This window comes from Anser brachyrhynchus (genome assembly GCF_964034855.1).
Source record: "Anser brachyrhynchus genome assembly, chromosome: 24".
NCBI lineage: Eukaryota > Metazoa > Chordata > Aves > Anseriformes > Anatidae > Anser > Anser brachyrhynchus.
In genome coordinates this window covers 1,873,343-1,899,499 of record NC_137717.1, presented here as the reverse complement: position 1 = coordinate 1,899,499, position 26,157 = coordinate 1,873,343, and the positions used below count along the sequence as shown (strand labels likewise).

General features: G+C 43.9%; 2 protein-coding genes across 22 annotated transcripts in view; one reads left to right on the top strand and one right to left on the bottom strand.

The window, feature by feature from the left end:
• Positions 1-26,157, top strand: part of CSMD2 (CUB and Sushi multiple domains 2) — a 337,680-nt gene that overhangs the window by 18,310 nt on the left and 293,213 nt on the right. For 4 of the 21 annotated variants that reach the window (XR_013941772.1, XM_080566790.1, XM_080566795.1 and 1 more), the window contains exon 2: positions 2,072-2,277. The exons of 2 other annotated variants lie outside the window; for them this stretch is intronic. Coding sequence is in view for 18 of the 19 variants with exons in the window: in XM_080566790.1 (XP_080422916.1) it covers positions 2,072-2,277 (206 nt within the window). In the remaining variant the exon portion in view is untranslated. Of the gene's footprint in view, positions 1-1,625; positions 1,908-2,071; positions 2,278-2,918; positions 3,088-17,708; positions 17,913-18,476; positions 18,546-18,627; positions 18,725-20,431; positions 20,691-26,157 lie in introns of those variants that run through there. 15 more of the 21 variants (XM_080566779.1, XM_080566798.1, XM_080566800.1 and 12 more) reach the window with 11 other exon arrangements.
• LOC308182476 (uncharacterized protein C1orf94) lies at positions 5,557-17,702 on the bottom strand. Its single transcript, XM_080567199.1, has 6 exons — positions 16,380-17,702; positions 12,025-12,593; positions 11,122-11,318; positions 9,982-10,053; positions 9,157-9,338; positions 5,557-8,502 (listed from the first exon to the last, which is right to left on the bottom strand). Exons 1-6 carry the CDS (start codon positions 16,607-16,609, stop codon positions 8,427-8,429), a joined length of 1,326 nt encoding a protein of 441 aa, XP_080423325.1. The 5' UTR covers positions 16,610-17,702; the 3' UTR covers positions 5,557-8,426.

Below are 26,157 nucleotides of genomic sequence, written 5' to 3'. Positions count from 1 at the left end.
TGAGAGTAAGGCAAAGAATGGCAGTAACAGAGAAGTCGTAAAACTTGCAAAGATGAAACTACTTACAGGGCTCCGTGGCTATGGTTAAGTCACTCGTGAAATCACACAATAAAATGTAACTGTCTGCTGTGTCAGAATGACATTAAAGCGTACAAGTAACATACAGCAGGTTGAGATTACACCTTGAGACTTTACAATATTTAGAATTAGGCTTTGTTTTCTTTTAAACGAGAGTTAAAATACAAGCTGGGGCAAAGGAAAGATTGAAGCGATATTTCTTGAGCAGGTGAAATCAAATTAAGAGCTACACGTCTCTTCAGCTTCTTCCTTATAGCAGAAAGATCTACTCAATTGTCCTGATTTCTTTTTTACTATTGCAAATTGTTTCCACTAGGCAAATGGAGACACTAATAAGCTGCTTCAGCAAGCCTGTAAAGTACAGACCAAAACTAGCTGAAACATGAAGGTCATTTTTTAACACTTCGTGACAACCGCACTGTCGGTAGGATACACTTAGGCTTTCATGTTCCCCTTGTAGCACGTCTGCCCTTCGTTTTGTGGAAGGGCCTAAATGCATCTCAACTTCACTGTGAATTGAGGGGGCTGTAGTGACTGTATAGGAAGCTAATATCATCAGTTGGCAATAAACTGGCAGCATACCCAGAAACATTCAACTTAACGAATGGGTACTGACACGGGGACCTGAGGAGGTCCTGTATGCAAAAAGCTGAATATGTGCCCAGGATGCTGCTAGCAGTGTCTGAGTGGAAGATATTTATTTCAGACCTTCCCGCATTCACATGCACCGTGTTTTGGCCAAACACCACTTTGAGTAAATTAACACTTTAATCAAAAGCTAAAACTGAACCGAGTGAACTTAATTGTCTTAGTAGCAGTGATTCAGTCCACTGGTGGCACTGATGACAAAAGCTGCTTGCTCAGTGGGCTGGATGACTTTCACTTTTGGCTTTGGTGTTCCTCGTTCTCTCAGCCCACTCTGCAAAGCACTTCTACATTTGCACTTTTTAAAGGGTATTAGTTTGTTCTTGCCATAATGTGTTTATTTTCCCTTCCTTCTAACAGATGTTAGGCAATTAGGACATGGCAGAGCAACATATTTATACAAATGAAAGGAAGTAAGGAATAAATGCTCTGAATATTATACTTCCTAATAAGATTAATTCAGCACCATACAAATGGTGAAGCACAGGCACAGCAGCAAGGAGGCATTTATCAGTGACTTGTGTTATATGCAAGATATCTTATTAAGGTAGGGTAGTAATCGTAGGCATGCCATGGATCATGATTTTAAGGCATTGCAGATGAGGGTAGAAAAAGCTGCTTGAAAAAGAACAAGTGGGTGAAAATTTTTTTAATCTATTTTTTAAAAAAAGAGCCAGTTGATCAGTTTTTGAGCTCACTATTTCGTTGTCTACAGCGATGTGTCACGCTGTTTAGTGATGTGAAGGTTTTACTCCTTGAACCTTGTGCCGGTTGTGGTATGCCTTGTTGCAGAATTAATATTTTATTGTTGCATGCATATACTAAAAATTATTAGTCTGAGGCAGTCATTTTAAAACAAGTATAGCTACGTTTTTTTGGTTTTTTTTGTTTTTTCCTTCAAGTATTTGATGGCAGGCTGTGCCTGGTAGGGAAGTCTTAGAGCTGGTGCGTGGATCCTTTATTGACCATGGTGGGGAGAGAATGCAACACAGACCTTCAGCCTCCCACTGCTACGCAAGGTGTGATGCAGTCTGTTTACAGCGTGTTAGAACTCACAGGTGTTACGGCGAGCCCCTGGGGTAAACCTGCATACGAGCAATTTTAGCAAGGGAAGAAATCATTCAGAGCTCCAGGGAGAAACCTTCTATGCACAGAGGTCAAACGAGTCTCTGCAGCTTGATGAGGTTTGTGTCACTTCACCAAGTTGTTTGAGTTAACACGCTGTGCGCTAGCTGGTGTCCTGGAAAAGACTTAGTGACAAAAGCATTTTCCTGGCATGGGAAGAGTCCTGTAGTGGCCTCTGACAGAATGACAACTGAAAAGTTGCACTGTATCTCCCTGTCCCTAGGCTGTGCCGATATCTGAAGGAAGATGTTCAGAGAACTGGAACACTTAAATTGCCAGGATCAAAAATACACCTTCGCCTCTTTTTTTGGAAGCCATGTCAGTTTCTTCATAACCAGTGGCAGCAAACTTTAACAATTTTCTCACTAATGGAGGAAACTGTAATCAAAATCTTTATGGGTGGTCAACAGTTTGGAAGCCAGGCTGAGAGTAAGTAAGCTTTCCACTTCTTTCCTTTGTTTCAGTTTGAATAGTTGAACCAGAGAAAATAGAGGCAGTGCATTAGTTACATCTACAGCACCTAATTCTACATGAAAAGCAGGTCGTGGATTGAAAAAAATGGTTATTTCTACTGGAAAAGATCCTATAGGAAGTTAGCGGACAACTGCTGAACTATTAATCCCTAACTGAATTGTCTTTAAGAAAATTACCCAGTCTTGATTTAATTTAAAAATAAAAAACAACACGATGTTCATCAGTCAGTTTCATCCCTTGGTACAGTGCATGTGGCGGAACATGTGGCTGGTCAGTAACTGTTCCACAAATGGGCAGGTTACAGGAACTGTGTGGGAAATTGCACAGATAAGGCAGAAGTTGGTTTTATTAATCTCTGTGCGTGTAGGGACAAGGTGTATTGGCAATGAATGTTTGGAACAGCTGATCTTTTTAAGAGGAGATATGTTCATAGACTTTAACTTTGGTGCAAGAAACCCTCTAGTCTCTTTGCTGAAGGCAGGTTCAGGTCTACCTGTGTGAGCTGTGTACACCTTATCAGGACAGATGTTTCATGTGATGTTGATCCTGTGTTAGGGTAGGAGGTGGACTGGGTGACCTTTTTACTTTCCTTCTAGCTCTATTTTCCATGTGCATGCCTGGGCGTTGAAGCCAAGCGCTCCATAGATTGTGCCAAGAGGAACAGGAAAGCAGTGTGAAACATCCAAATGTACACTTTGCTGCCTGCTGTTCCCTTCCTCAGCTGGATGCTTCCCTCATCCCAGGAGACCAAATCTGTTCTCAGAGGTGAGAAGGGAGTATGTGTTCACTAAGATGTGTCATTTCTGAGCCCTGCTTTTGCAGAAGCACCTGTGGAACATTAACAGGGGTTTGTTCCTGAGAGGTGAATATGAAAATGAGATTGAGATCTCCTGCTATTCCTGGGTCTCTTTCTCCTAACCTTGGGCTATCCCTACCCGTCATGTTCTGTTGATGAATTTACCTGTCCCTGTGCTTTATGCAATTGCAGTTGCTGATAAATACACACTTCAGTCTACTCCCTAAGAGGGTGTAACACTACAATATACTTAGACATGTCTGTCTTTGCAAGATAGTGTTTGGAGATTAGTGTGAAAAGCATGATTAAGAGACTAATACAAGTGAGCCACCTCAAGCTTGTGAGCCTTACAGTTGTAACATTTTTATGTCAGAATTTTTAAGAGCGTGGGGTTCAAAATTTAGCTCATTATGCCACCACATCTTGAATCACAGCACAACATTCCTTGGTAATGTTCCTGTGAGTCCTGTTTGCAGAGGAAAAATTCAGTTCATCCACATCACTTGGGCATTTTCCTTGGAAGCCTTCCATCCAGGTAATATGACTCAGTTTGCCGTTTCCAAGTGGTGTTTGGATGGGTGTGCTCATGCTGAATCACAGGCAAATGCTGGAGACGAGAGGAAGGAGGATGGGGGGAGAAAAACAAAAATGAGGTAGTGTCAGATTTTGATGGGCTTGAGGCTGTATAGAGGGATGCTTCTTAAACCCTTAATTAGAAGGTAAACCAGTCAAAGTAGTAGCTAAGAGAAAGACTGTTCCTGCTTAAGAAGAACCTTGGGAATAGTAGGCAGAGATGGTCTTCATGGAGCAGTTCTTCAACTGGGCTGGGCTGGATCTTAGTGAAGAGCAAAGGTTTCTGGCCAAGTTCTCTGACTTTTAGGTCCTTCTGCCAACCTGGCAGCTGTGACTCCCTGCTGCAGTCTGTAGGCAGACACCTCGTAGTGTTCTTTTGGGTGCTGTGGTGGTGGTCCAGCCTGTGAGGCTGATGGTAGAGAGCTACGCTAGCAGGGCGTGCTAGCCAGGGATCTATATCCCTCCCTAGAGGGGGGGCTGCTTGGAAGAGATGTTTTGTGCTTGTTATTCTTTCCTCTACTAATGCATTTATGCTTCAGAACGATCTTCCTTCTCTCTGCCAGGCTCTGAACTGCAGTAATCTCACACATTAGTGAAAGAATAAACTTTTTGCTTAGAATAATTGCATTCTGCATCAGAATCTATTTTTTTCTTTTAAGTTGTAATTTTGTATTGTAGAAAACTTTAATTCTCCTCTGCAAGCTATATATAAAATATAACAGATAGGCAAAAATGTATTATTAAAGCTATCTATTTTTCTTTGGCATTCCTGTAATTTAATAAACTGCTTGAGCTCCATTACTGTGGTTTATGACATCACAAGAATAAAACCTATCCTTTGATTAATAGCTACCCAATCAATCCCCCTCTCCACACACGTTAAGTATAATGGGCTTAGAAAATTAGCTTGCTTGGTTCCCAAAAATTTGGTTTGGATAGCTGGACTAAATGACTTTGGGGAAAAAAACTGCAGTGGTAGCAACACAAGCAGCGTGAGGCTTTTAGAGGGAAGGGAGAGAAGCACTGCTCTGTGCTCACAGATGGAGGTGGTTCTGTCTCCAGAGTATTGCAAGTCCAGGTGACTGCAGCTCTTAGAAGTCTGTTGCATCCTCCAGTTTATCCTCTCTTTACTGGAGCAGCAAGGGTAGGATTTTTACCATGTTGGGGGTGGGGGGGTCTTCAGAAAGATTTATTATTATTTGGTGACCAGTTCTGTAGATCTGATTAGCAGGACAATATCAAGGAATATTTGAAAGGGGAAAGACTCTGCCTAAAGCCGGTAACTGCAATGGCTTTTGGCCCATTCTAGCAGATAACAAACACGGCAGTTCTAGAGAATTTGATAATCTGAGTAGTTTTGTGTGCTAAAAATTGGCAGTTCTTACATGTAAACAAATACTGCCATTGTACAGAGCTTCTGTAAGGTAATATCAATTGCAAGAAAACAAATTTCTTCTTCTCTTACAGTGAAGGAAGATGACCTAAGATAAGAGGTGAATTGTGTTAGTAAAGGAAGATAACCTAGGATAAGAGGTGAATTGTGTTTTGAGATGTATGATAATAGTAGGAGACAGGCAAGAAGTTTTTACAGCCCCTGGTACAAGATTTCTGTTTTTACTGTGATTTATTTGTAAGGAATTGGGATCAATAGAACTTGAACCTTGATTTTTGAAGAAAGGTAACCTTAGACTACTTGAAAACACTTCTGAGGAGAAACAGGTTGAAGAAAGGGGAAAGAAAGGTAAATATTAGCATACTTAGCTGGTTCCTGGGTTTCTGACTCATATAGGCTTGATCAGTCTTGAAATATATATATATATATTTAAATGGCATAGGCTTGATCAGTCTTGAAATATATATATATATTTAAATGGCAATATTGATCTATGTACATGGATCCTTTAAAAGCCTGTGTGATGCTTGTGCTGGGGGGTTGGATCCAAAGTAGTCAGGCAGTTTCTGATTGCCTAGGCAGGAGCTTGGGCGGTGGTGGCATACATGTGCTCACTGTGCTTTCAGATTTTTGTAACGCTCTGTGAAGTTCTAACCAAATCAGAGATGCAGTTGGCCTGATTCCAGCACTGGTGTGCTAGCCCAGGTGATTCCACCCTGGTTGTGTCGTGGTGCAAGATTCTCAGAAAGGGAACAGCAGAACGGAGGAGCTTCAGCGTCTATAACTGGTTTTGGTATTGCCTGAGAAGGGTCTCGTGTGCAGCCAAGTACCGGCCACAACAGGCCTGCTACATCCCTTCTCTTGAGACCTTTAAAAGTACTGAACAAATCTGAAACTTCTGTAGGTAGGTGGAAGAATAGGGCCACTGAGAATGTGACTTGCAGTAAATCCTTAAATGGTGAGGAGTCAACAAGATTAAAATGAAGTTGACCCTTTTTAAGAAGGGTTGCTCTTCTGAGACTATTGTGTTAAATACATGCAAGAAGGGCACGGGAGGTTCATAGCAATATCATGTCGAGGGTGACCTTTATCCCCAGCGAGCTGTCTCTGTGGCGCTGACTGTTACCTGTAGTACTTTTACTGTAAGCGGCATGTCGTGGCCCTCTGAGGATCTTAGAACAAATCCCTGGAGCCACAGCAGTGCAGTTTGCACAGATGTGGTTATTCAGTGAGCTGAATGCGTAAGGAGAGGTAAGTGTTGTCAGGCGCTGATACGGCTTGCTAAAGCAAATGACTTGTACTCAACTTTGTGCTCTCGAGACCTAGATTTGCTATTGAGAGCACGTACTCTGCAAGTCAAACGCCTTTACATTTGAGTTTCCCACCAGGGGAGGTTGGGAGCAGTGAAACCTCTCCACTAGGGCATGGTGCAGCAGCCTCGGCCTTGTGCATGGAAGCTAGGGGCCGGGAAATGTGACGCCCCTACTTCCCTCGCAGTCAGGACCATTCGGTATGTTGGAGCTGGGTAGGAAGTTTGGTATTTCATGATATTTCCAGCTGTTGAAGCATCTCTGTCTGTTGTGCCCTTTCCTGGTGAGAAAAGAGCCATTACTACTGCTGTAGTGAGGGGGAAATCAAGGTACTGGGGACAAAGTCTCACCTGCAGTTGTGCTGTGACTGTGCAGAAGACGAGTCTTGAAACCGACTTGGCATGCTAACATCTGAACCGTTCCGTTCTTCCCTTTTTCTGTCTCCCTCCTTGCTCATATTGACCACTTATGAGCTATGGAGCTCTCTAGAAAATAACCAGCTGTTTCGTTAAGTGAATTTGGTCTATCCTTCAAGTTGACAGATGATTTTTATTATGTACTATTACTTAATGAACTCTTTTGTGGCAAATGTAATTCAATACAGATTCTAATTCCCAGTTTGTCATCAGTCCTTTTGTAAAGGAGGAAAAATGGGAAAGGACTTGATTCCTTTATCTTGTTATGCTAATTGCATTAGGAATATTGGAGAAAACAGCCAGTGGATTTAACAGCAGAAAAATCCAAGCTTGTATTCTGCTGAAAGAAAATGGGAATTTACTGGGGCAGAACACAGGAGACTTTAGCCAAAGCAAATTCCGATCCAAGTTTTAGATTTTGAAAAACAGAAGTAAAAAAAAATCATACTCTGTAAAACTCTTTTTGGAAAGGAAGCCTGTGGCAGACAAAATAGACGATGCATGGAGAGAGTTGTTGTGAGAGCAACTTGGAAAAATTCAGTACTTGCTAACTGCAGAGGTAAGAATTTGGCCAGGGAGCTGCGTGTGACATCAGGTAAGAGAGGGATGCACTGGAAGGGAATGGCAAGAAGGGTCAAGCCAGCGGAAAAGTGTACGTGAATTTTGTGCCCTCTAGAGACTACTTGTGCTCTTGAGAATATTTGACTTTACCTGCTGTTAGTGCCCTATAACTGGATGAAACTTTGGATCTCATTTCTCATATTTCAGCTTTTTAAATTGCAAAATTGAGATGACTTCCCTATTCCCACCTCTGAGGGATTTGGGACAAGCGTGTTGTGAAACGGAACTGTGGAACTGAGCATGAGCAAGAAGCTCCTGAGAACTGGAATACTCATGTAGCTATAAATGGGGCTCGCAGCCACGTATTGAATAATGGCTAAGAAAGGAAATATTGACAAGCATCTTCATTAAGTACCTTTGATCCTGTACTAAAAACAGGACAAGTATTGTGTGTAGAAAAAAGCATGCAATCTTGCCTTAGTGCACTGGTCGTATTGACTGTGGTTATAGCTGTGGTTTGGGTCACTTGTGTTTAATGATCCTATGGCCTCATTTGTCGCAGGACCCTGGAGGTAGCTCACTTTGTGCATCTTGGCTAATTTTCAGTCTGCTGAAGGATCACACAGATTTTTCTCTCCCAGACTGTGGTACAACAATAGTATATTTGGTTAAGGACTTGTCATTAACAAATTTGTGTTAATCTCACTTTGAACGTATGACAAAAATTACCATCTCTGAGACTTGTGGACTTTTTTGTCAACCATCTTTATTGTACCAACATTGAAATTTGAGCAGCTCAGACATCTGTCACAACTAAAACACTTTTATTATGTCTTCATCTTCCAAAAGGAAAAAAGTCCCTTTTTCTGTCATCCTAAAGAAAATTATTTCTGATGCGTTGTCATATAGCTGTTTCTTACCACAGAAGTCACACGGGATTATTCTAGATAGAAATCTTCACTTTAGGGAAACTTGAAGTCCTTACAGGATCCTTGGACTTCTAATAGATACTAAATTTTTATATGTAAATATCAGGATAGGAGAAGTGGGTTCACTTAAAAGTTTACACAGTTCCCACTGGAAGAGTAGTTGGGGTTAGTGCTCATGGCTCCTCCGGGTGTAGAACTAAACCTAAAACAAAAAATAAAATTTATTCTAGTGTCAGGAGATTACATCTAACCTCCACATGATTTTCTTCCTTATAAAGGAGCTTTCAGAAGCATTTATTTGCATTTTTTTTTTTTGTAGACTTGTAATACAGTTTCTGGAAAGATGACGTAGGGGAAGCATATGCTATTGTTATCTATCCTATAGGTAATGAAAGATGATACACAGAACTTACCCAGAGCGATTGTTACCAGACCCTTGAAATAAGCTGATTTTTATCTACAGTTGTTACAGAAACATATTAAGATGAATCCTTTCATGACATTCTGACAGTGTCAAAATATCTTGGTTTCTCTCATGCTGAAACTTCTGCTTTTTGCTAGGTTAAGAAATGTTTGTTCTTTAGCCACGATGTTGATTAGAAGCTCTAGGTGTGAACTCTACACTTACAGTGTAGAGTTTTTGGCTTCATTCACCTGAAATCAATTACTTTGTTCTTGTATCAAAATTTTCTTGTAACTTATGCCCTGTAGTAACTTCTGTCTTTTGTTCTGACATGGAATTTGGTGAGAATGGAACCGGGAAACCCAATTGCTGATTACACTGTGGGCTCTGCGAAGGTTTGCAGCAACTGACAAAGAGACGCAAAACTAGAATGCGAATCTGCACGGCCTTTACCTGTAGGAAGGAGAAAATGGATACGGGGTCCCATCGCCTGCTGTCGGTGGATCCTGGATGTTGGTGGGTAGTTTAGGTAGGGTCCTCTGCTGGTATGGAAAATCCGGCTGAACAACGGGGATGTAGTTCAACAGAGGAGGGTAAGTTGACTGGAAAATGTGCTGTGGGTTGTATGGAGCTACCTGGGGAGGAGAAAGAAACAGTGCACAACAATAAATGGGACAATAATGATGACAGGCAGTGACCCTCAAAATATAAACTGGAGTTGACCGAAATATTTTTGTTGTTCTTAAGAACTTTTTTTTCCCCCACTTCTGGTATCTCCTTTAACCTGCTGTTCTTTTCAGTGCAGAGACTTCTGTTGCCATTCAATTTGGGCTCTGATCACTTCTCTTTAGGAGGCGTCTTTCAGATAAGTCTCTGGAGCAAAAGCTGGGGTGGCTATGCAATTGGTGCAGCCACGGGAATTTGACCCTGTAAATTCTCCCAGCCTTTTTGATACTAGGAAAAGGCGGTGTTCATTTTTATATAAATACAGACTTTAATGAACAAATAAATGCAGTCTAGAGGAGACAGAAAATTTCATACAAAACTAGAGTATATGCAATAGATGTTTTTAGAGGTTCAGGTACACTTCTTGAGCTATTTGGAGCAAATACTGCTCCAAATGAACCTGTCCCCAGCTTGGCATCTTTTTCCCCCAAATCTATTCTTGTGATGGCACCAGTGTCAGTCTTGGCATATGACAAACAATTCTGACTAATCTATTGTGCTTAGCATCTATATTCAGTGAATTAAAGTGTATTTGTAACCAGTTCAACACACCTGTCTCGAATAACATCCAAAGGGAGGGTGCAGAGCTTGCTGATAAGGGAACCGTGCTCGCTGATACGGACCCTGTTAAGTATATGTAAGACATGACTTTTAAAAACAGTCTGAGTTGATCAATTAATTATTAATTATTTTTGTATAAGATTTTAGGGGGAACATTATATTCAAAGAAACCAGGCTGAAGCAAATGCATTTCTTAGCTTTCAGAAAAAGTCTTCTCTTTGTCTTCCCAAGTCTGAGACGTCCAGTATAGGTGTCTGCCTTCTGCTCTCTACCTTCTGTTCTGCCTGGGGAAGAGCTCACTTCCCCCTTGACTGCTGGGAGGTGGAAGGATGATGTGCTTGTCCTATGCTAAGTAGCTTTCTGCTAAGTACTCATTGACTTAATGAAAAATGAAAATTCTTGGACTGTAAACCTTCAAGGGAGCTTAGCTTGGCACAGCAGGTGTGCCCATAGTAGTCTCCTGCTCTCCCCTTTCTAACAGGATGGTGGAAACTTTTGACAACATCTGCGATGACCTGGGTTCTGTTAGAGAATGTAGCTTTTTTTTCCTTTTTTTCTTTTTTCCCCCAGTGGAATCAAAGCGAAATCAAAGGGTGAGAATAGCCCGTAGAAAGGCATGGATGCATGGATTCTCAGTATTTTATTTCTTTTGACTTAAGCATTTGCCACCTTAATAACCTCAGTTGGCTTTTTTACTTTGATAGGAGGTCCTGTTTCACTAGGCTAAGAAACCAGTGTCCAAGTCTGTAAACAGAATAACCACACGAAATATATCCCCAATGAATTGTTAGGTCAAAATATTTGTAATTACACAATAACTATTTGTAAATGCAAACTAAAAATAGAAAGTAATGAATGGTAAGAGGTCAACATTCAGTATATGTGTCAATAAAACATCATCCATCGATCACAAATTTCCCAGAGGACCGCAGTACATACGCTGATAATGCTTTGTTTGTGACCTAATGCCACTTCGGTGTAATTATTCATTGTGGGATAGCAGGCTGGTTTCTTTTAGACTCTACCCTAGAAGTCAGAAAGCACTTTTCAGAACAATGGTAGCTAGTGCCCTGAGCTTGTCAGTATGGAGCTGGGGATGTAATCTCAGAGTCTGGATTTAGTTTGTATTACCTGAAACTGTGGAAAGCTCGAGGAGTTTGGAAAGACAGGGAGTGGAGGGAAGGTCAGACTTGGCCACACCAGCTGATTTAATGCCGTGGTCGTTGTAGTAGTAGAAAAGCGTGGAGTAAAAGTACTTGCACTGTATTTAACCTTTTTTTTTTTGTCTGGTGTTGCGGTAGTTACTGTAAAACAAAACAAGGTTAAAGATCAGTCAGCATTCTCTTAACATAAATGTGTGGAACGCTTGCAATTAAAGGGATACACTTTACCTGCAAGCAAAATATTAAGATACCAGTTGCTTTTGCAGGCTGTATTTCTGGAGCACAGAGATCCAAACTTAGCAATTAACACTTCAAATTCACTTGTAGGGCTGTTTAAACCCTGACCCACAGGACCCAGAGTAAATTTAATTGCCTGAGCCATAAGTATGAATGAAATGGGGCAAAAGGTTCTTACTGTACTCTTACAGCGTTCAAAACTCTCAGACTAGGAAATTACCCCCAGAAGAAGCTGATTGTTTGAGGCCTCCAGGCTGTGATCAATCTAGGCCAGAAATGTAAATGGTAGATTTGGACGTGCAGCATTATTTTGGTTTGTTCTTAAGTTACTCTGGATCTCTTAAATATCTCTCTGGGAACCCCAAAAATCATGACACTTAAAAACAAACAAACAACACCAACAAAAAACAACAACAAAATACCCAACAGCACCCTCTCCTGCCATCTGGGAAAAAAAAATAATTTACAGAAAACATCGAGCAAATATATAAATCTCTGTGGTCATGACCTTCCTGTATTTCTCATTTATTGATGTGAGAAGGACATTGGAGAGATGCTGGTAAGGTGGGAGAGCTATACGAGCATCTAGTAGGAAATGAAACTTTGTGAATGGAAACGCCATCTGCTTTTCAACAGCTTCTAGTTAGTTTTAATTTTCCCAAGGCTCCCGGATGCTGTTCAAGCACCATGGCCAGATCCATACCTGGATTCTGCAGTGCCTTTGTGACTGCACTGGAGTCGGTTTTGGAGCAGGTCTTGGCAAATGCTGGGAGCTGCTGCTTCTGTGCTGCAGCTTGACTTTCTGCTGCTGCTGGTGGAGCTGACGCAGGTGTGCTGTTCTTCACGGAGCTGAACGTGCTACCCTGTAGGAAGCCGTTCACTGCCTTGGGTTCTTCAGCCGTTGCCTGATTGTCTGGGCCCTTGGCAGTGTCTGCGTGCTTCTGCAGACATGGTGTCTCTGTCTTGCTGCCCCCTGTGCTGCAACCGCCCGTCGTGCTGCTGTCCTCCAGCCCCTTGGAGTCCTTGTGCGACTTCGCTGAACACAGGAGGTTGGTGATGGTGGATTTAGCAGAAAGCTGAGCATCGCAGAGAGCTCGTAACTTCATCTCCCTTTCTCTGTTTCCAATCACTGCTCTGTATATATTTTCAAGTCCCTCTGTTTCATCTAGCAACCCATCTCTGTAAGAAAGTAGAATATGGCTTCTGTTCAGTTTGACTTAAAATTGAGCTAATCTTCTTGACTCTTAAGCTTTGTGATGATTTTTATTTCATCAGTCAAATAATGTTAGTTTAAGTCCGTGATTCTGGACACAAGAAAGGATTTTGGGATTGCATGCCTTTCCCTGGTGTCCCTAATAGGAGAAACCTTGTTTGCTCTCAGTAGTCCAGCCTTGCATGGTTTCAACCTTCAAGGCTCAGTGGATCTTCAGATCTTTGCAGGATGAGGGCCTAAATTTCCAGGGACTTATCTGTCATTTACAATTTTGTTATCCCTTGTAAGGATTTAACGGAGCTGGGTGTAGTAGTATTTGTAGCTCGTTAACCATCTTTCATATAGGAACCCACTGAAGTCCTCGGATCTGACAATGGGACTGCTGCCAGGGCTGAACAATTTTGTGTTCCTCTGAGGCACACCTAAGTGCCTGTAATGGTTACCTACTCAAAATACTGTTTTAAATTCCAGTTTGCTCTTTCACAGCCAAGTATGTTCAATAACTTAATGTATTACCAATTTACTCTCCCTGAAGCTGAGAAAAGACTGATGCTCTGTACATGCACTATGCAGGTACATACATGGTATACAAATATCACAAAAATTAGGAAACTAAATAGTAAGCGTATCTAATTATCTCTAATCATATGATCACTATAATTAGTAGGATGCTTCTTTTTCCTCTATTTAAAAAAATGAAAAGAAACATCTCTTAACAAAAACCTCAACAAGCTTCTACTGTGGATAGAAAATTGATAGGTTATTTCCATTTTTATAAAGTAAAGCCTATTTCATACATTTTTTTTCACCCCATCTTTCATTGGAACCGCTCATGTGTGCGTGGCTCTGCACCCCACAGCCTGTGTGTCCCCAGGTGTTTGGTTCTCTCGTTTGTATTGTGCAGTACGAGAGGTGGGAAAACTTCCTCCGTTCCTTTCTTGGGGATGCAGAGACAAGTTTACATCTGGGCTCCAAATGGAGGTTTTTTTCCGTAGTCTGTTTTTTCTTCTCTCAACTCAAGGGGAAAAAATAAACATCAAGGAAGTAGCAAAATTATGAAAGATAGTACCAGCTCCCTACCTAGAAGGCAAAGTAACGCTGGGTTTTAAGCGTGGGTAGCTGGCTGCGTGGAATTCCATGTAGAAGCAATGGCTCTTTCAGTCGTCTTTGAAGTGTCTTCACTTAAGGAAGTTGCTTTGAGCCAGGAGCAGCTTTGGTGCAGAGATTGCACCAAGTTTTCTGATGTGGGTGACACTGCAGCATTCACAGCAAACCTTTTCTGTGCAAAAAGGTTTGTCTTGTACCATCAGTGTCATGTCTGTATGATTTAAGAATGATTTTGATTTGCTAGTGAAGTGCTTACGTATCTGAGGAGACTTGGAGATGAGTGGGAATTTAGCCGTTTAATTGAAATCAAGAATCACAGTGATAAGTTTCTGATGTTTCCTTGGCAAAGTCAATAGAAGGGAAGCAAATTCGGTGGTGCTGTGTTAGGTGTGCTCACTGGATTTGAAATATGGGTCACTCAAACTTCTGTGGGGTCAGAATGAGCTCATGGCAAAGGCCTCGTGTGCTACAGCAGCCTCACGCTGCGCAGTGAGGTCACAGATGGCTTCACTGCGGAAACACTGAAGGTTGATTTAGCGTTTAGGAAGGTGAAACTTGCTGTTTGTTTAAAAGATTCCAGATACTTTTAAAAATGAGCATACCAGCAATTTGCATAAGTCAATATTTTAAAATAATTAAAGATTGCTAAATTGAGCAAGGTCATACGGCGTAATCTTTGGCCGCTGATGTTATTGCAGCTGATGAATTGGGGAACACCTCTATTGACAGCTGGCATGTAGAAAGATTAAGAAAAATCTTACAATAAGGCTTTCAGGAGTAATTGAGGTACCTAGGGCATGGAAGGTGCGGTGTCACGGAACCACGGCATGGCTGAGGTTGGAAGGGACCTCCTGAGATCCCCTGGTCCAGCACCCCTGCTAAGCAGGGTTGCCCAGGATGGCATCCAGGCGGGTTTGGAATATCTCCAGAGAAGGAGACCCCACAGCCCCCCTGGGCAACCTGCGCCAGTGCTGGCACCCGCACAGTAAAGAAGTGAAAACGACAATTATGGAAGCTTCTGCCTCCAGGGTCAAAGGCAGAAACCTGACCTGGGGCTGCCTCACTTGAATTGCTTTCATTTTAAGGAAGTTCCATGAAGTTTGTGCAGTAATTTGGTTTTGGTGCTTCAGGTTTGGTATTTTGGGAGGGTTTGGTGACTTCGGGGTCTTTGAACAACTGATGATCAACGTGCTGCCCTGTAGGAGTGTATGTAGAGGGCTCTGCTTTCCTGAGGAGCCTGCTAGCTAGTTACAGGAAAACATTGTGGGGAAGAGATGGCCAGATGAGCTGCCAAAGGTAACAGAGCAGTAGGTGAACAGTGAATCATGTTTCTGAACCCCGGGAAAGCACTGTAGCCATCGGCCTTCTCCGTCTTTTTAATTTCATCTGAGTTGCAGTTGTTGAATTAGTCTCAGGTCCTTGCTGGGTGTCCCTGCCACAGCCTTCATCGCTTGTCCTGCAGTTCGCAATCCCCCAGCGCTGCAGTAAAGCCGCGGCTGTGCCGAGCTGCGGCCGCAGCGGCAGGCTGAGCTGCCCCAGGCTTTGGAGGTTGCCTGGGCTGGAAGCCCTGCTGGTTTGGCTGCTGCTGCTCTACTAGGCTCATTGCTAAAACCTAGATCTACATTTCTTTAAAGGTAATTTTTTGTAAAATATATTTTTAAAACTTACTCATAGTTGATACTTCTTCACTGGTTCGTGTGATACCTCCTTCCTATGACTTCTTAGTGACCGATTGGGCTAAAATATGCAGCTGAGCATGTGCTAATTGCAGGGATGCCTCAGCTGTATGATATGACCAACCATTGTAGGCTAGTGCAACTCCATTGGTGCCACTGGTTATTCTTGGCTTACTTGGCTTCAACCTTCCTGCATTTGTTTTAATTTCTTTAAGAATTTTTTAGGGATATGGAAGAGAAGAAAGCCAGGATTCAAAGGTCGGGTTCCTAGGTTTCTCACCGACATAGTGTAGGCACTGCCCCTTCTGTGCCTCCATGTCTTATCTGAAATCATCTGCTTCCTCGGTCTGTAAAGTTAGCTTTTAAAAGCTGCAATAACTGTTTCCACTGTATCAGGTAGGATGGGCCAGGTTTGTATTATGTTTTGTTTAGGTTTCAAGGACTGGACATGTGCTAATACTTGCTGGTTGGTAGCTGGATTTGTAAATTTTACTTTTTTTCTGCTTCAGGAGCATACTGTAAATATTATCCTATTAATCTGAAGAGCATATTTCCCTCCCTTATCATCATTTGTCCTGTGGAACATGATTTGGCATAATTTTTTCTGTGCTAAATTCAGCTTTTCTTTGTAAAGATCAGCTGTTTACAGTAGCTTCCTTATAACACTTTAATTTTCGATTTTGCTCTTTTGAATGCTGCTTTCACTTTCTGTAAATATTTTGATGTGTGTGTAGTTGTTTTTCTTTAAATGTTGTGGGGAAGCGAATGCAGCAGCTGCTTATGGTGCTTCAGATTCTGAAGTAGTTAGATTTCATGGGGCACACTTTTCCAAAGAAAATTGGTGATAGTGGAAAAAGTGGGAATGCTTTGCCTAACTGGGAGGCCGTCAGCAACGCAGGCACCCCGCGTCCCGGCTCTTCGCTTCCACAGGTTCATAAAGCCCCGCTGAGGAAAGCCTAGCAGCCTGTCCCCCTGGGCCCTGGGGTTACTCACTCGTGGTGGGAGTTGCCGTTCTCTCTTCGAAGGGTCTCTGACGGCTCTGAGCAGCGCGCGGGCTGCAGCTTCTCCGAGAGGCCTTGAACGCGTTTCCAGATCTTGTGGCAGGCCTGGTCCAGGCTGTCCTGGGGGGTGTTGTCGTGGATCCAGATGTGCCTGGGGAAAGGGCCCAGCGGGAACGGCCCCTCCGATTTTACTGGTGGAGCTGGAAACCCACCAGTGAGCATCTTTCAGCCTCTCTGCATTCAGACGGCCTTTGCGAAGGGGATGTTTGTGCAGGTAGCAAACGGAACGAGGAGCCGTGGCAACCGCGGAACTGCAGGGCCGGGCAGCGGGCGGGGAGGGGAACTGGAAGCATCCCCTGGGCTTCCAGCAGTGGGGATGGAAACGGCATTGGCACCCTTCACACAGCTTAGAGCTCCCTGGCATAAACCTATATAATTAGACTCCAGTCTTTCTGGGTTCGGTATTTGACTGTCCTTCCCTCTTCTCCTAAAGCTCTGCTTTGCTCGCCCCAAGGAGAGCACCGAGCACCGTCTCTCTGGTCCTTTTCTGTTCTCTTGCCGGCAGTCCCCTCCTTGTGTGTCCCTGTTTGAGGCCTATCTAGGAACACATTTAATTCCTGCTCAAGTAGTTTGTCCCCTGAAATCCTTTGCAGCCCACTCTAGATTTCCCCCATCCACAAGAAGTCACGTGCAAGTCTACTCTTACAAGGGAAGAGCAGGAAGGGCTAATTCTGGCTTACCTCTTTCAATAGCTGAATGTTTTTCCTACAAAAACATAGGGGGAATATCTCTAGATGCCTTCTAAAACCTTCCACTGCTGTGCAAAAAAGACTCCTCCTCAGTTTTGTAGCATGCATATACTTAAGCAATTAGGGCTACAGAATCTTGGGTTCCGTTTCTTTTCAATATCCTCTGTGGCATTTTGTGTGCTGGCTAGGTGCTGGGCTATAAAATTGATCTAGGTATGAAAATAAAAGGCAAAGTATTTTTAAATATAAAAGACATGCCTTCAGATACAACAACTGCACGTGGAGTTCTTCGTTACCAAAGTCATTACATTGTACACCGAGGTCTTGGCTCTTTAGTCATCTCCATTTTGGTAATCCAGACCTGGACTTGTCCTGTAACTTAAGTAGTGCCTGCAACCTCTTGCTAATAGAGATATTATTGTCAGCTGTCTGTCACCTCGTGGTTATGCCCACATAAATGCTGTTTTCCTCCCAATAGTGGTAACGCAGCTAAGAGTGAGTAAATGTGTGGTGCTTACTGAGATGCTTGTATTCCCATATGAAATTATTAATAGTGGTGTTTTTAATTTTAGTGCACATGATCATGCTCCTACTGTGAGCGCCTTCTGTGGTTCCTCGTTTCATCACCCAGTGGTAGCATTTGTGAGCCAGCTCTGCGTCTGCGTCCACTGGAGCTTGATGCACATAGGAGAGAGAAGGGAGAAGGAAGAGCCCTAGGGATGTGGCTTGGTGTTAAAAGTAGTGGGAGAAGGCGGCTTTGACGCTTGTTCTGTTTGGTAAGTCCTTGCCTGTATCAAGGTCTCAGCTTCTCCTCTAAGAAGCTACTGTGAGGACGTGGCTTGTAGCTGTGAATTGCTCTCAGCTCTGTGGATTAAACCAGGAATCGGGGATGTTACAATTGCTCTTATTCGATTCAGAGCAATCACAAAACAGTTCATACTGTTTTGGCAGGGAGGGTGAGGTACGCTGGGCTAAGTGAAATTGGAAAAAGTTGGTTAAATATCTGCAAAGACCGAAAAGCAGCGAAGTCTGAAGGCAGGAGACTCATTTGAGCCCTGGCTCTGACTGTGGGTGGCAGTGCAGAGCAGAATTTCCCGGCTTCTGGTGGGTGCCTCCACCGAAGGCAGGATTCCTCTTTTAGTAGAGAGGTAATTTTGCAAGGTGAGAGGTGCAGCGAGTGGCGCAGGTTACAGCGGGGCTATTAACCAGGACCTGCAAATGTCTCCTTGTCAAAACTGGGTTGTGATCGAAGGTGGTGGCTGCAGTGATGGTTTCTGCTGTATTTGTCAGTGTTGCCCATTTAACAACTAAATGCTTTTTTTTTTTTTTTTCTTTGAGAGATTAAGACCCTAAACCTAGTGGTTTTGAGCAGAAAGCTTCCTTGGGAGGAAATCCTTGATTTGAAATAGGTATGGTTTTATTTACCAGGAAGAAAGTGGCATTGTATCTCCTCAATGACTTTATTATGCCTGTGGATTGTTCTTGATGCAGGGCTAGCTGACTTTGGCTCAGCTGATGCTCTGCTGGTGTGCAGCAACCAAGTCACATCTTCGGCTGAATGCAGTTTCGGGATGGGGAACTCTTTGAGGTGAATGGCTGTATAAGGGAAAAGCAATGTATAGAGCTGTCAAGTGTGGTACCCTGTTTCTCTGCTCCTTTTATATTTGGATCTATGCCTTTGAACAATAAGGTCTATTTGAATAGGACGCTGCAGTTTAAACAGACATAAAGCAACTCTTTCATGTAACAGCCCTGGTTGCCTTGGCTCTTGGCATTGGCTCACAGTGTAGGCAGTGGAAGGATTCAAATGCAGAGGGGACACAGGGGAAAGGGAGTGAGAAAGAGGATTGATTTGAGGGCGGAGGGACAGATTTTCAAGCCCTCGATATAATTTGTTTTTAGCTGTCAAATAAGCTCATTCAAGGCAACCGGAACAAGGCTGAAGAAGGGGGGTTTGCAGCAAGAAACTGCAGCAAATGCAAAGCGCCAAGGCAGGGGGATGGGTGGCGGGGCCGGGGCCCCCCCGGGAGCCAGGAGCTGGGGCTGGGGGTGTCGGGGCGGCCGGGGAAGGGCTGCGGGGGCTGGGGGGCGGCAGGCAGCGGGATGGGTGCTGCCCCCCGCCCGAAGGTGAACGCAGAAGTAGGTTCTTGCCGGGGAGGGGGGGGGATTTTCTGGGGTTCTGCCGTTTTTAAAGCTTGAGCATGTGTGAGCTGGAGTTATTTCCCTTCTCCGTGGGTCTGAGCATCACCGCCAAGATAATTAAGTTCCTGGATGTGTCTTTAAGGGGCTGTGTTTTTTCCCCATCTTGTGTGCAGCCATAGGGACAAATGTACTAACAGACATTTAAAAAAGGAGGAAAAAAAAAAAAAGAGGAGGTTAGAGGAGAAATACCACTTGGAGCAGCCCTGCAGAGGGGCCGCAGCACCACAGCCGGGTGTGCCCGGTGGCCCAGGAGAGGGGGCACCCAGTGCTGCCTTTGCCACCCCCAGGACGCCGCCGGTCCTGAAGGGTCCCACCGGGGCTGGGGCTCACCCCATCGCTGGGATCCACGCTGCTAGGACAGGTCGCAGACGGGGGGTGTCTCTTCCGTGACTCATGTTTGTAAGGAAATTTGCTTCGTCCCCCAAATTGTGTCAATATCATCAAGTTGTTTACAGAGGCTCGGGTGGGGGGCCCCGGGAGGAGGCTGCATTGCTCTGGCAGATGTCTTAATAGCAGAGCTGCTGCGTGCGCGTCCGTGTGCGTGCTGTGCTCCACGGCAAATGGGGGGCTCTGGGACTTTCCGCGATGAAAGAAACCTGTGGTGTGTATTAAAAACAATAAATACAATGCTAAAGCATAATTTGTGGTTTGTTGGTTTTGGTGGGGCGGGGGCTGGTGGGAGGTGTGTGCTGGGTCCAGGAAGCGAAGCCGAGCCAGAGCCAGTCTGTGGCTGCACGGCAGCCCCTCATCGCAACGCCCGTGCCCCCTCCCCAGGATTTAGGGAAAGAGGAGAACAAAGATGTGGGAGCGATTAATCAACTGGCTAATAAAAAAGTATAAATCCCTGGGGACTGTGTGCTGCTAATGCCGGGGAGCTGGCTCAGAGACAGCCACCGGGAGGGACGAGCCAGCCCTCCTCTCCTCGCCTCTCCTCTCCCTGAGCTGCTGCCACACTTGGTTCATTCCAGCTGCAGAAGCTCAGAGCCTTCCATGCGGTGGGATTTTTTTTCTGGGCTGAAAAAATTAGAATAAGAAAAATCACAAGCCTGACCTGCTTTTTTTCCCCCCTCTTTCCTTTCTCCTCTTCTTCTAGCCGAGCTGAGGACTATCCCAATCGCAAAGGGGGAGAAAAAAGGGGGAAAACCCAACAACAACAAGCAACCCCCAGCACACCCCATTCCTGCCACCCTTTGACATGCAACCTTCCTTGGGATGGGACAAGCTGGGATGCAGCTGCAGCTTTGGAAGGAATTGGGGGAAATTGGGGATCTTTGCTCTCATGACGGTGGAAGTGAGCTCCTGGAGCCGGGTGCTGCTGCTCTCCGTGGGGCTGCTGGCTGTCTCAGCGACCGGTAAGTGTCATGGAGAAAGCTGGCAACTTTAGGAGTATTTTGTCTTCCTGCTGCTTAGATCCAGGGACCACCGTTAATCCGTTTTCCTGGGGACTCTGGGGTGTGAGTGTGTGTGTGTGTACTTGTATGTCAGCACATGCTTCCCTGTAGTGTTCAATAAGGAGCGGATTTTCTTCAGACCTTTCTGAGAGATAGTTTGCCTCAGTCCTTTGGGAGCAACAATTTTAAATGATACGGTTATAATAGGTGGCTCTATTTGTTTTTATTCCTCCTTCTGGTGGGTCGAATAATGTGTGCACAGTTGCCAGACAATATGCAAGATGACTAAAAAATGCCATTACGGTTCCCCTTCTGTCTTTCCCTTGCATCTTAATTCATTATTTCACTACCCTGGTATCTGACTATAGCTGATAATAGGACTCCTTGCATGAAAATGGAAGCACTCTCCTCTTATTCTTCCTGCATTTCAAGTTGATATGCTCTTATCGATGAGCTTCTCAGTCTCAGCATCTTGATTTTTGTGAAAAATGTTTATTTTCTTGGAAGATAGAGACTTGAAGGGGGGGGGGGGAATTTGCTTACGTCTCCTCCCCGGTTTCTGTAATTGACCTTGTAGCAAAAGCATATCTAAGGACTGAAGTTTATTTCTGGTGTAAACAGCAAATATTTAGGGACTGTCCTTATGTGTGCGAGTGTGGGAGGGGGAAGAGTGGGAGAGCTGAGTGTTTGGCAGCGTCTTCTTTCAACGCTGCTGTGCCCCGATTTCCAAGAGTTTGAGTAACGTCTGTCTTATCTGCTGCATCCTAGGCGAGAGGAATGTATGCTTGTGACAATGTATGCTTGTGTGTGTTCATGTGTAGGAAAGCTGCTTGGTTCTTTTCTGGAAAACCTTGTGTTATCTCGACACTGATTTTTATTATGTAAGGCAGACTTTCTCCGAAGAGATCCAGAATAATTAACTGCTCCTCCCAAGTATGCTTGCAGTAGACCCAAAGACTTTTGCTACTGGAATCGATCTATTAGGGAAGGAGGTAGAACCACCCAACAACCCGCAAGCTGAAATTATGGATGAGTACTTATTTTTGGTGATTATTTTTCCTTTCTTCAGCAGGAACATTTAGCCTTTGCACAAGAGGAACTTGCCATTCCAGCAGTTTCTGTTGTGTTTTTCTGATATAAGTAGAATGATGCAGAGATACCTAAATGTGATTTATTATGTAAGGGTTTTACAGCTTTTTTTCTTCTTTCAGGTTATCTGTAGCTTGTTCATACTTAAATTTTCCAGGTTTCTTTCTGTAACTGCTTGTTCAGTATTTCAGGCTTTCTTCTCAGGCCCGTAGCTCTTCCATCTCTGTATTTGGAGTGCTGTTCTGGTTCCTGCACCCAGGGGTTGGTTCTCTGTTGTGTTTTCATCTCCGCAAGTAAATCTGCAGAAGTTTTTTAGACGTAAGGTGTTTATTTACATCTGAATAACGGTATTTGTCAATGAGTTTCCCAGGTACTCCTTTTCAGCAAATTCAGAAATCCGGGTAATGATCTTTTTGCTAAGGCAAGGGATCAATTTTGAAACCAGTGGCTTACTCCAAGATATCCAGAACACAGTGAACGTATCTACCAAGTGAACACAGCCACCTTTCTCCAGAATCCATTGCAGTTTTAGGGTTTAATCCCAGAAAGTAAGTTTAGTTTGGCAGGGACTTCTGGTACCTTCGCTGAGCAAATCACGGTCCTCTGTGGAACAAAGTTCCTGAGAGGCTTCACTCCTGATCTCGCCTTTTCCTAGGGTTTGTGTAGGTAGTAATAACCCCGAGTACCCATAGTGTGGCAGTAGAGCTGTGTATATATAAACATATATATGTATAAAACTATCAGCTAGTAGTTCTGGCTGTCTGAAAAATAAAGGAAAGAAATCCCTACTCATATTGTATCAGATGTCTGTCAGCAGTCCAGCTGCCCAGTGATGGCCTTTTAAAAACCGGCTGGTTACTGCATGTGCTTTCTTCTGATGCCACTGCATCTGAAGGCAAGATAAGGTAGCTTCTGGTTGCGCAAAGTGACCCAGCTGTAGGGAAGGGGTTTCCTGATGTGCTGGAGTTTGGTGTATATCTGGGGGCTGGGGGGGAGGAAGGGTGCACAGCTTCCCTTTTTTTCAGTGGTGCAGTGACTTGACAGCATTTTAAGACTCGAGGAGGGCACTGAATTTGGCTGTAAGTTGACTGCGATTCATGTGTGGCCTCTCAAACACGTTTAATGATTCTGATATTTTATTTCTTGGTTGTCAAAACAGGTACTCTTAATAGGAATAAGAGCAATGTTTTTCTGTTCCGTTCTGGGTAATTAGCTATGCATTGGCACTGGGACATGCACTTGGTATGTCTGTTGACCGGGTATATGTGCAATGTCTTTTGAAGGCCTATTATAAAGGAAGTCTTGATGCTATTATTCATGCTGCTTTACTAGTCAACATCTTGTTTGGTACTGGGTAATGGGAAGATGCACTGGCTTGAAAGGTGATCTCATCAGTTTAAACCCCTTGCGATTTTCTTTTTTTCTTGATGGAAAACAGTTTTTGCCAGATTCTTCCGTTGAAGAGTGGATGAGCAGGAAGCTGTTTATGAATTTTGACGTATGTGTACATACCTGTATTATAAATCATCTTTCCATTTTGTTGTGTTTTCTTAAATCTCCACAGGACAAAGAGTGAATCAGGGGTACTTGGTACTTAGTCTGCCAGGGAAGCGACTTAACTGTGAAGTACTCCGTGATTTGAGTGCCTTTTTTAAAGGGGTGAGGGTGTGAGATACTAACTCTCTGAAGTGGTGGATAGATGTTTTTATGTAGGAGGGAAGGGAATAGTCACCAGCTTGATTATATTTGATTGTGGCACGTGATAAAACTACAGTATTTTATGACAATAGCTGAGTATATCATTTTGATCCGAGTCCTACTATCAGTGCTGAAGCAGTGTGGATATCAGTGCTAAATGGAATGAATGATTCCCACTTACTCATTCATGTCTTGCGAATGTCTCTTGTTACAGGAAGGGAGGCGTTTATGGCAAACATTTAGAGGGTGCAGCCTTTTTTGCATGGGATCAGACTGACTTCATAGTGCTTAGAGAGGAGGGCAAAATGCAGAAGGCTTTGTGTTGCTGTGTTCCCTCCTCACCCTGGTGACTTGGGGGAGGTAACGTGGCCTGGCCTGTAGGTTTTTGTGTTCCACGGTGGGGTTATACAGGTGATCCTCAGCTGGATGGGACTACAAGACAATCCTTCCCTCTCCATGTGCCTGGACAACTGCGTGGCACTCAGGTTTGACTGACTGGAGTGTAGTGAACTTACTTTCTTACCTCTTCATATTGGTTTGCACACTTGTGAGCTCTCAGGGGAGAATGTCCAAATTCATCATGGTTTTCTCCATACCAGTGTGTGTCCATACTGATGGGTTGAGAAGGGCAGGGGAAGGAGCCTTTAGTAGGAACACCCTTGGTGCTGGGTGGTAGCCAGGACTCTACTTCAAGCCTGGGATGTTTAGGTCGCAATTCTGTGGCTCTGCCTTGCTGTGTAACCTTTGGGAAGCAATTTCACTTCTGTCTTCACAGTCTTTGATGGAGTTCATCACTCGGGATACAGGAGGCTTTCCTTTGCCATATAATTGTTCATTGTCTGTCTCTCTGACTTCTGTCATGGCTTCTCTGCTGCTGACAAACATCTAAGCTCAAGCTTTCCTTGCCATGGAGCCCAGCCTTTGTATGTCAGGTACCTCCTAGGGAAATTTTGTATTCAGGTGGTTGATGGACCCCAGCTGAGCCAGCCTGCAGTGGAACAGAGGTGGATGTCTGCTCAGCTGATCCTCGGTGGCTGCCTTCCAATTGTCTAGGAGTGTCTGTCAGAAGAAGGCATACGTCAAAAGGGGTACAGGGAATGTGGTCCAGGTAGTCTGCAATAGATCCCAGTGGATATGCTTTGTGCTGAGGTGGTTTAGGGTTCAGGGTGCAGCTGTTGATGTCACGTGTAGTATTCCTGCTGTAGATAATACATTTTCTGATATGGGAGCGACTGCCTCATTAATCTGTTTTTATAGACAAGCAAAGAATAATTCTTTCCCCTGACTCCATTTGCTGTTAACTGTTTCTACCTGTGCTCCAGGGATTTGCAACTGCTCAATTACTGTGTACTACTTGCTGCCTTGCTCTGTTTCCTGAGAGGCCTTTTTTTTTTTTTGTGAAATGCCAAATTTCACAGCTGTGTTTCTATTCCTGCTGCAGGCCCTCCTTCCTCCCCCAGTAATTCCTACTTAAATTTGGCGTGGATCTTGACCAGAGGAAACTTATAATGTTAATGGTCAGACAGGTTTGGGGGGAAGTCAGGCAGCCTAACCTTTGTAACATCAGTTGTGTATCTTCAGTGCTTCTGGAGGGTTGGCTGAAGGATGTCTCCTCTCTGAGCTGCTTCCTTCAGGTGTACCAAAGCCCTTTGCTACTTCTCTAATAACAAAACCCTCACTGGAGATGGGAAGGGTGCAAAGTACTCTGGCTAGTGCATTATAGGATTTGGACTTGAGTTTTCTGTTCTGACTGTGCAGGTAACCGTTTGACGATTCGCTTTCACTGCATCACATAAGTTGAGGCTTACAGCATAGCTGTAGCTGGTATGAAGGTTTTGAGGAGAAGGCTGCAATAGATGCATCTTTGTGCGTCTGATAAGAAAAGCCTTGCTAACTCAATTTTTAGCAAAAAGTGTCCCAAGACACAGTGCCGGAGTCATTTTTCATAGGCTTCAGAGAAATTATATCAAATCTGTATTTGGCTGAGTGGGTTTTAAAATGCTTCTGTATAATCATTTATATTTCTAGGCTTTGAGAGGTTCAAAACCACCATGAGTAGGCCTAGATTTGAAATATGTGCAACAGAAAGCATAGCAAATTCAAGTGGAAGGGGAGAGGTGAGACTTTACTATTAAGGGCTATAAAGAGAAATAAGTTGAGTAACAAAGGTTCTGTTCTGCTTGAATTGGTCTAGCTCTAAGTTGCCTGTCTAACATATCCAGGAACCAAAGGTGGCAGAGGTAATGTGATCACGTATGTTGACTCCAACATGCAAGCGTAGCTGCTGCGGGTGCAGATGACTGAGGGGACAGTTAACAGCATAAGGCTTTAATGGATTTTAAAACCAGGTAAGCTTTTGCTTCGCCCAGGAAGACTGACCATAGGAATGGAGCTCCCTGTGGTGGTGCCCTCGCGTGTGCCCGCGGGGCAGCCCAGGTCGTCCCTTATCGACGGGACGCAAGCTGCTCTCTGTATTGTGAGACTTGCACAAGGTCACTTAGGGAATTTTTGGTGCAGCTGTAAATATGTCAGGCTGAGCCTTAAACACAAGACTGCTTTTCCTTTTTCGTTTCTTAATTCTCTGCAAAGGTGAGTGAAGCTCCTCATTGAGAGGTGCTTCCTGCACAACTGTGAGGTGTTT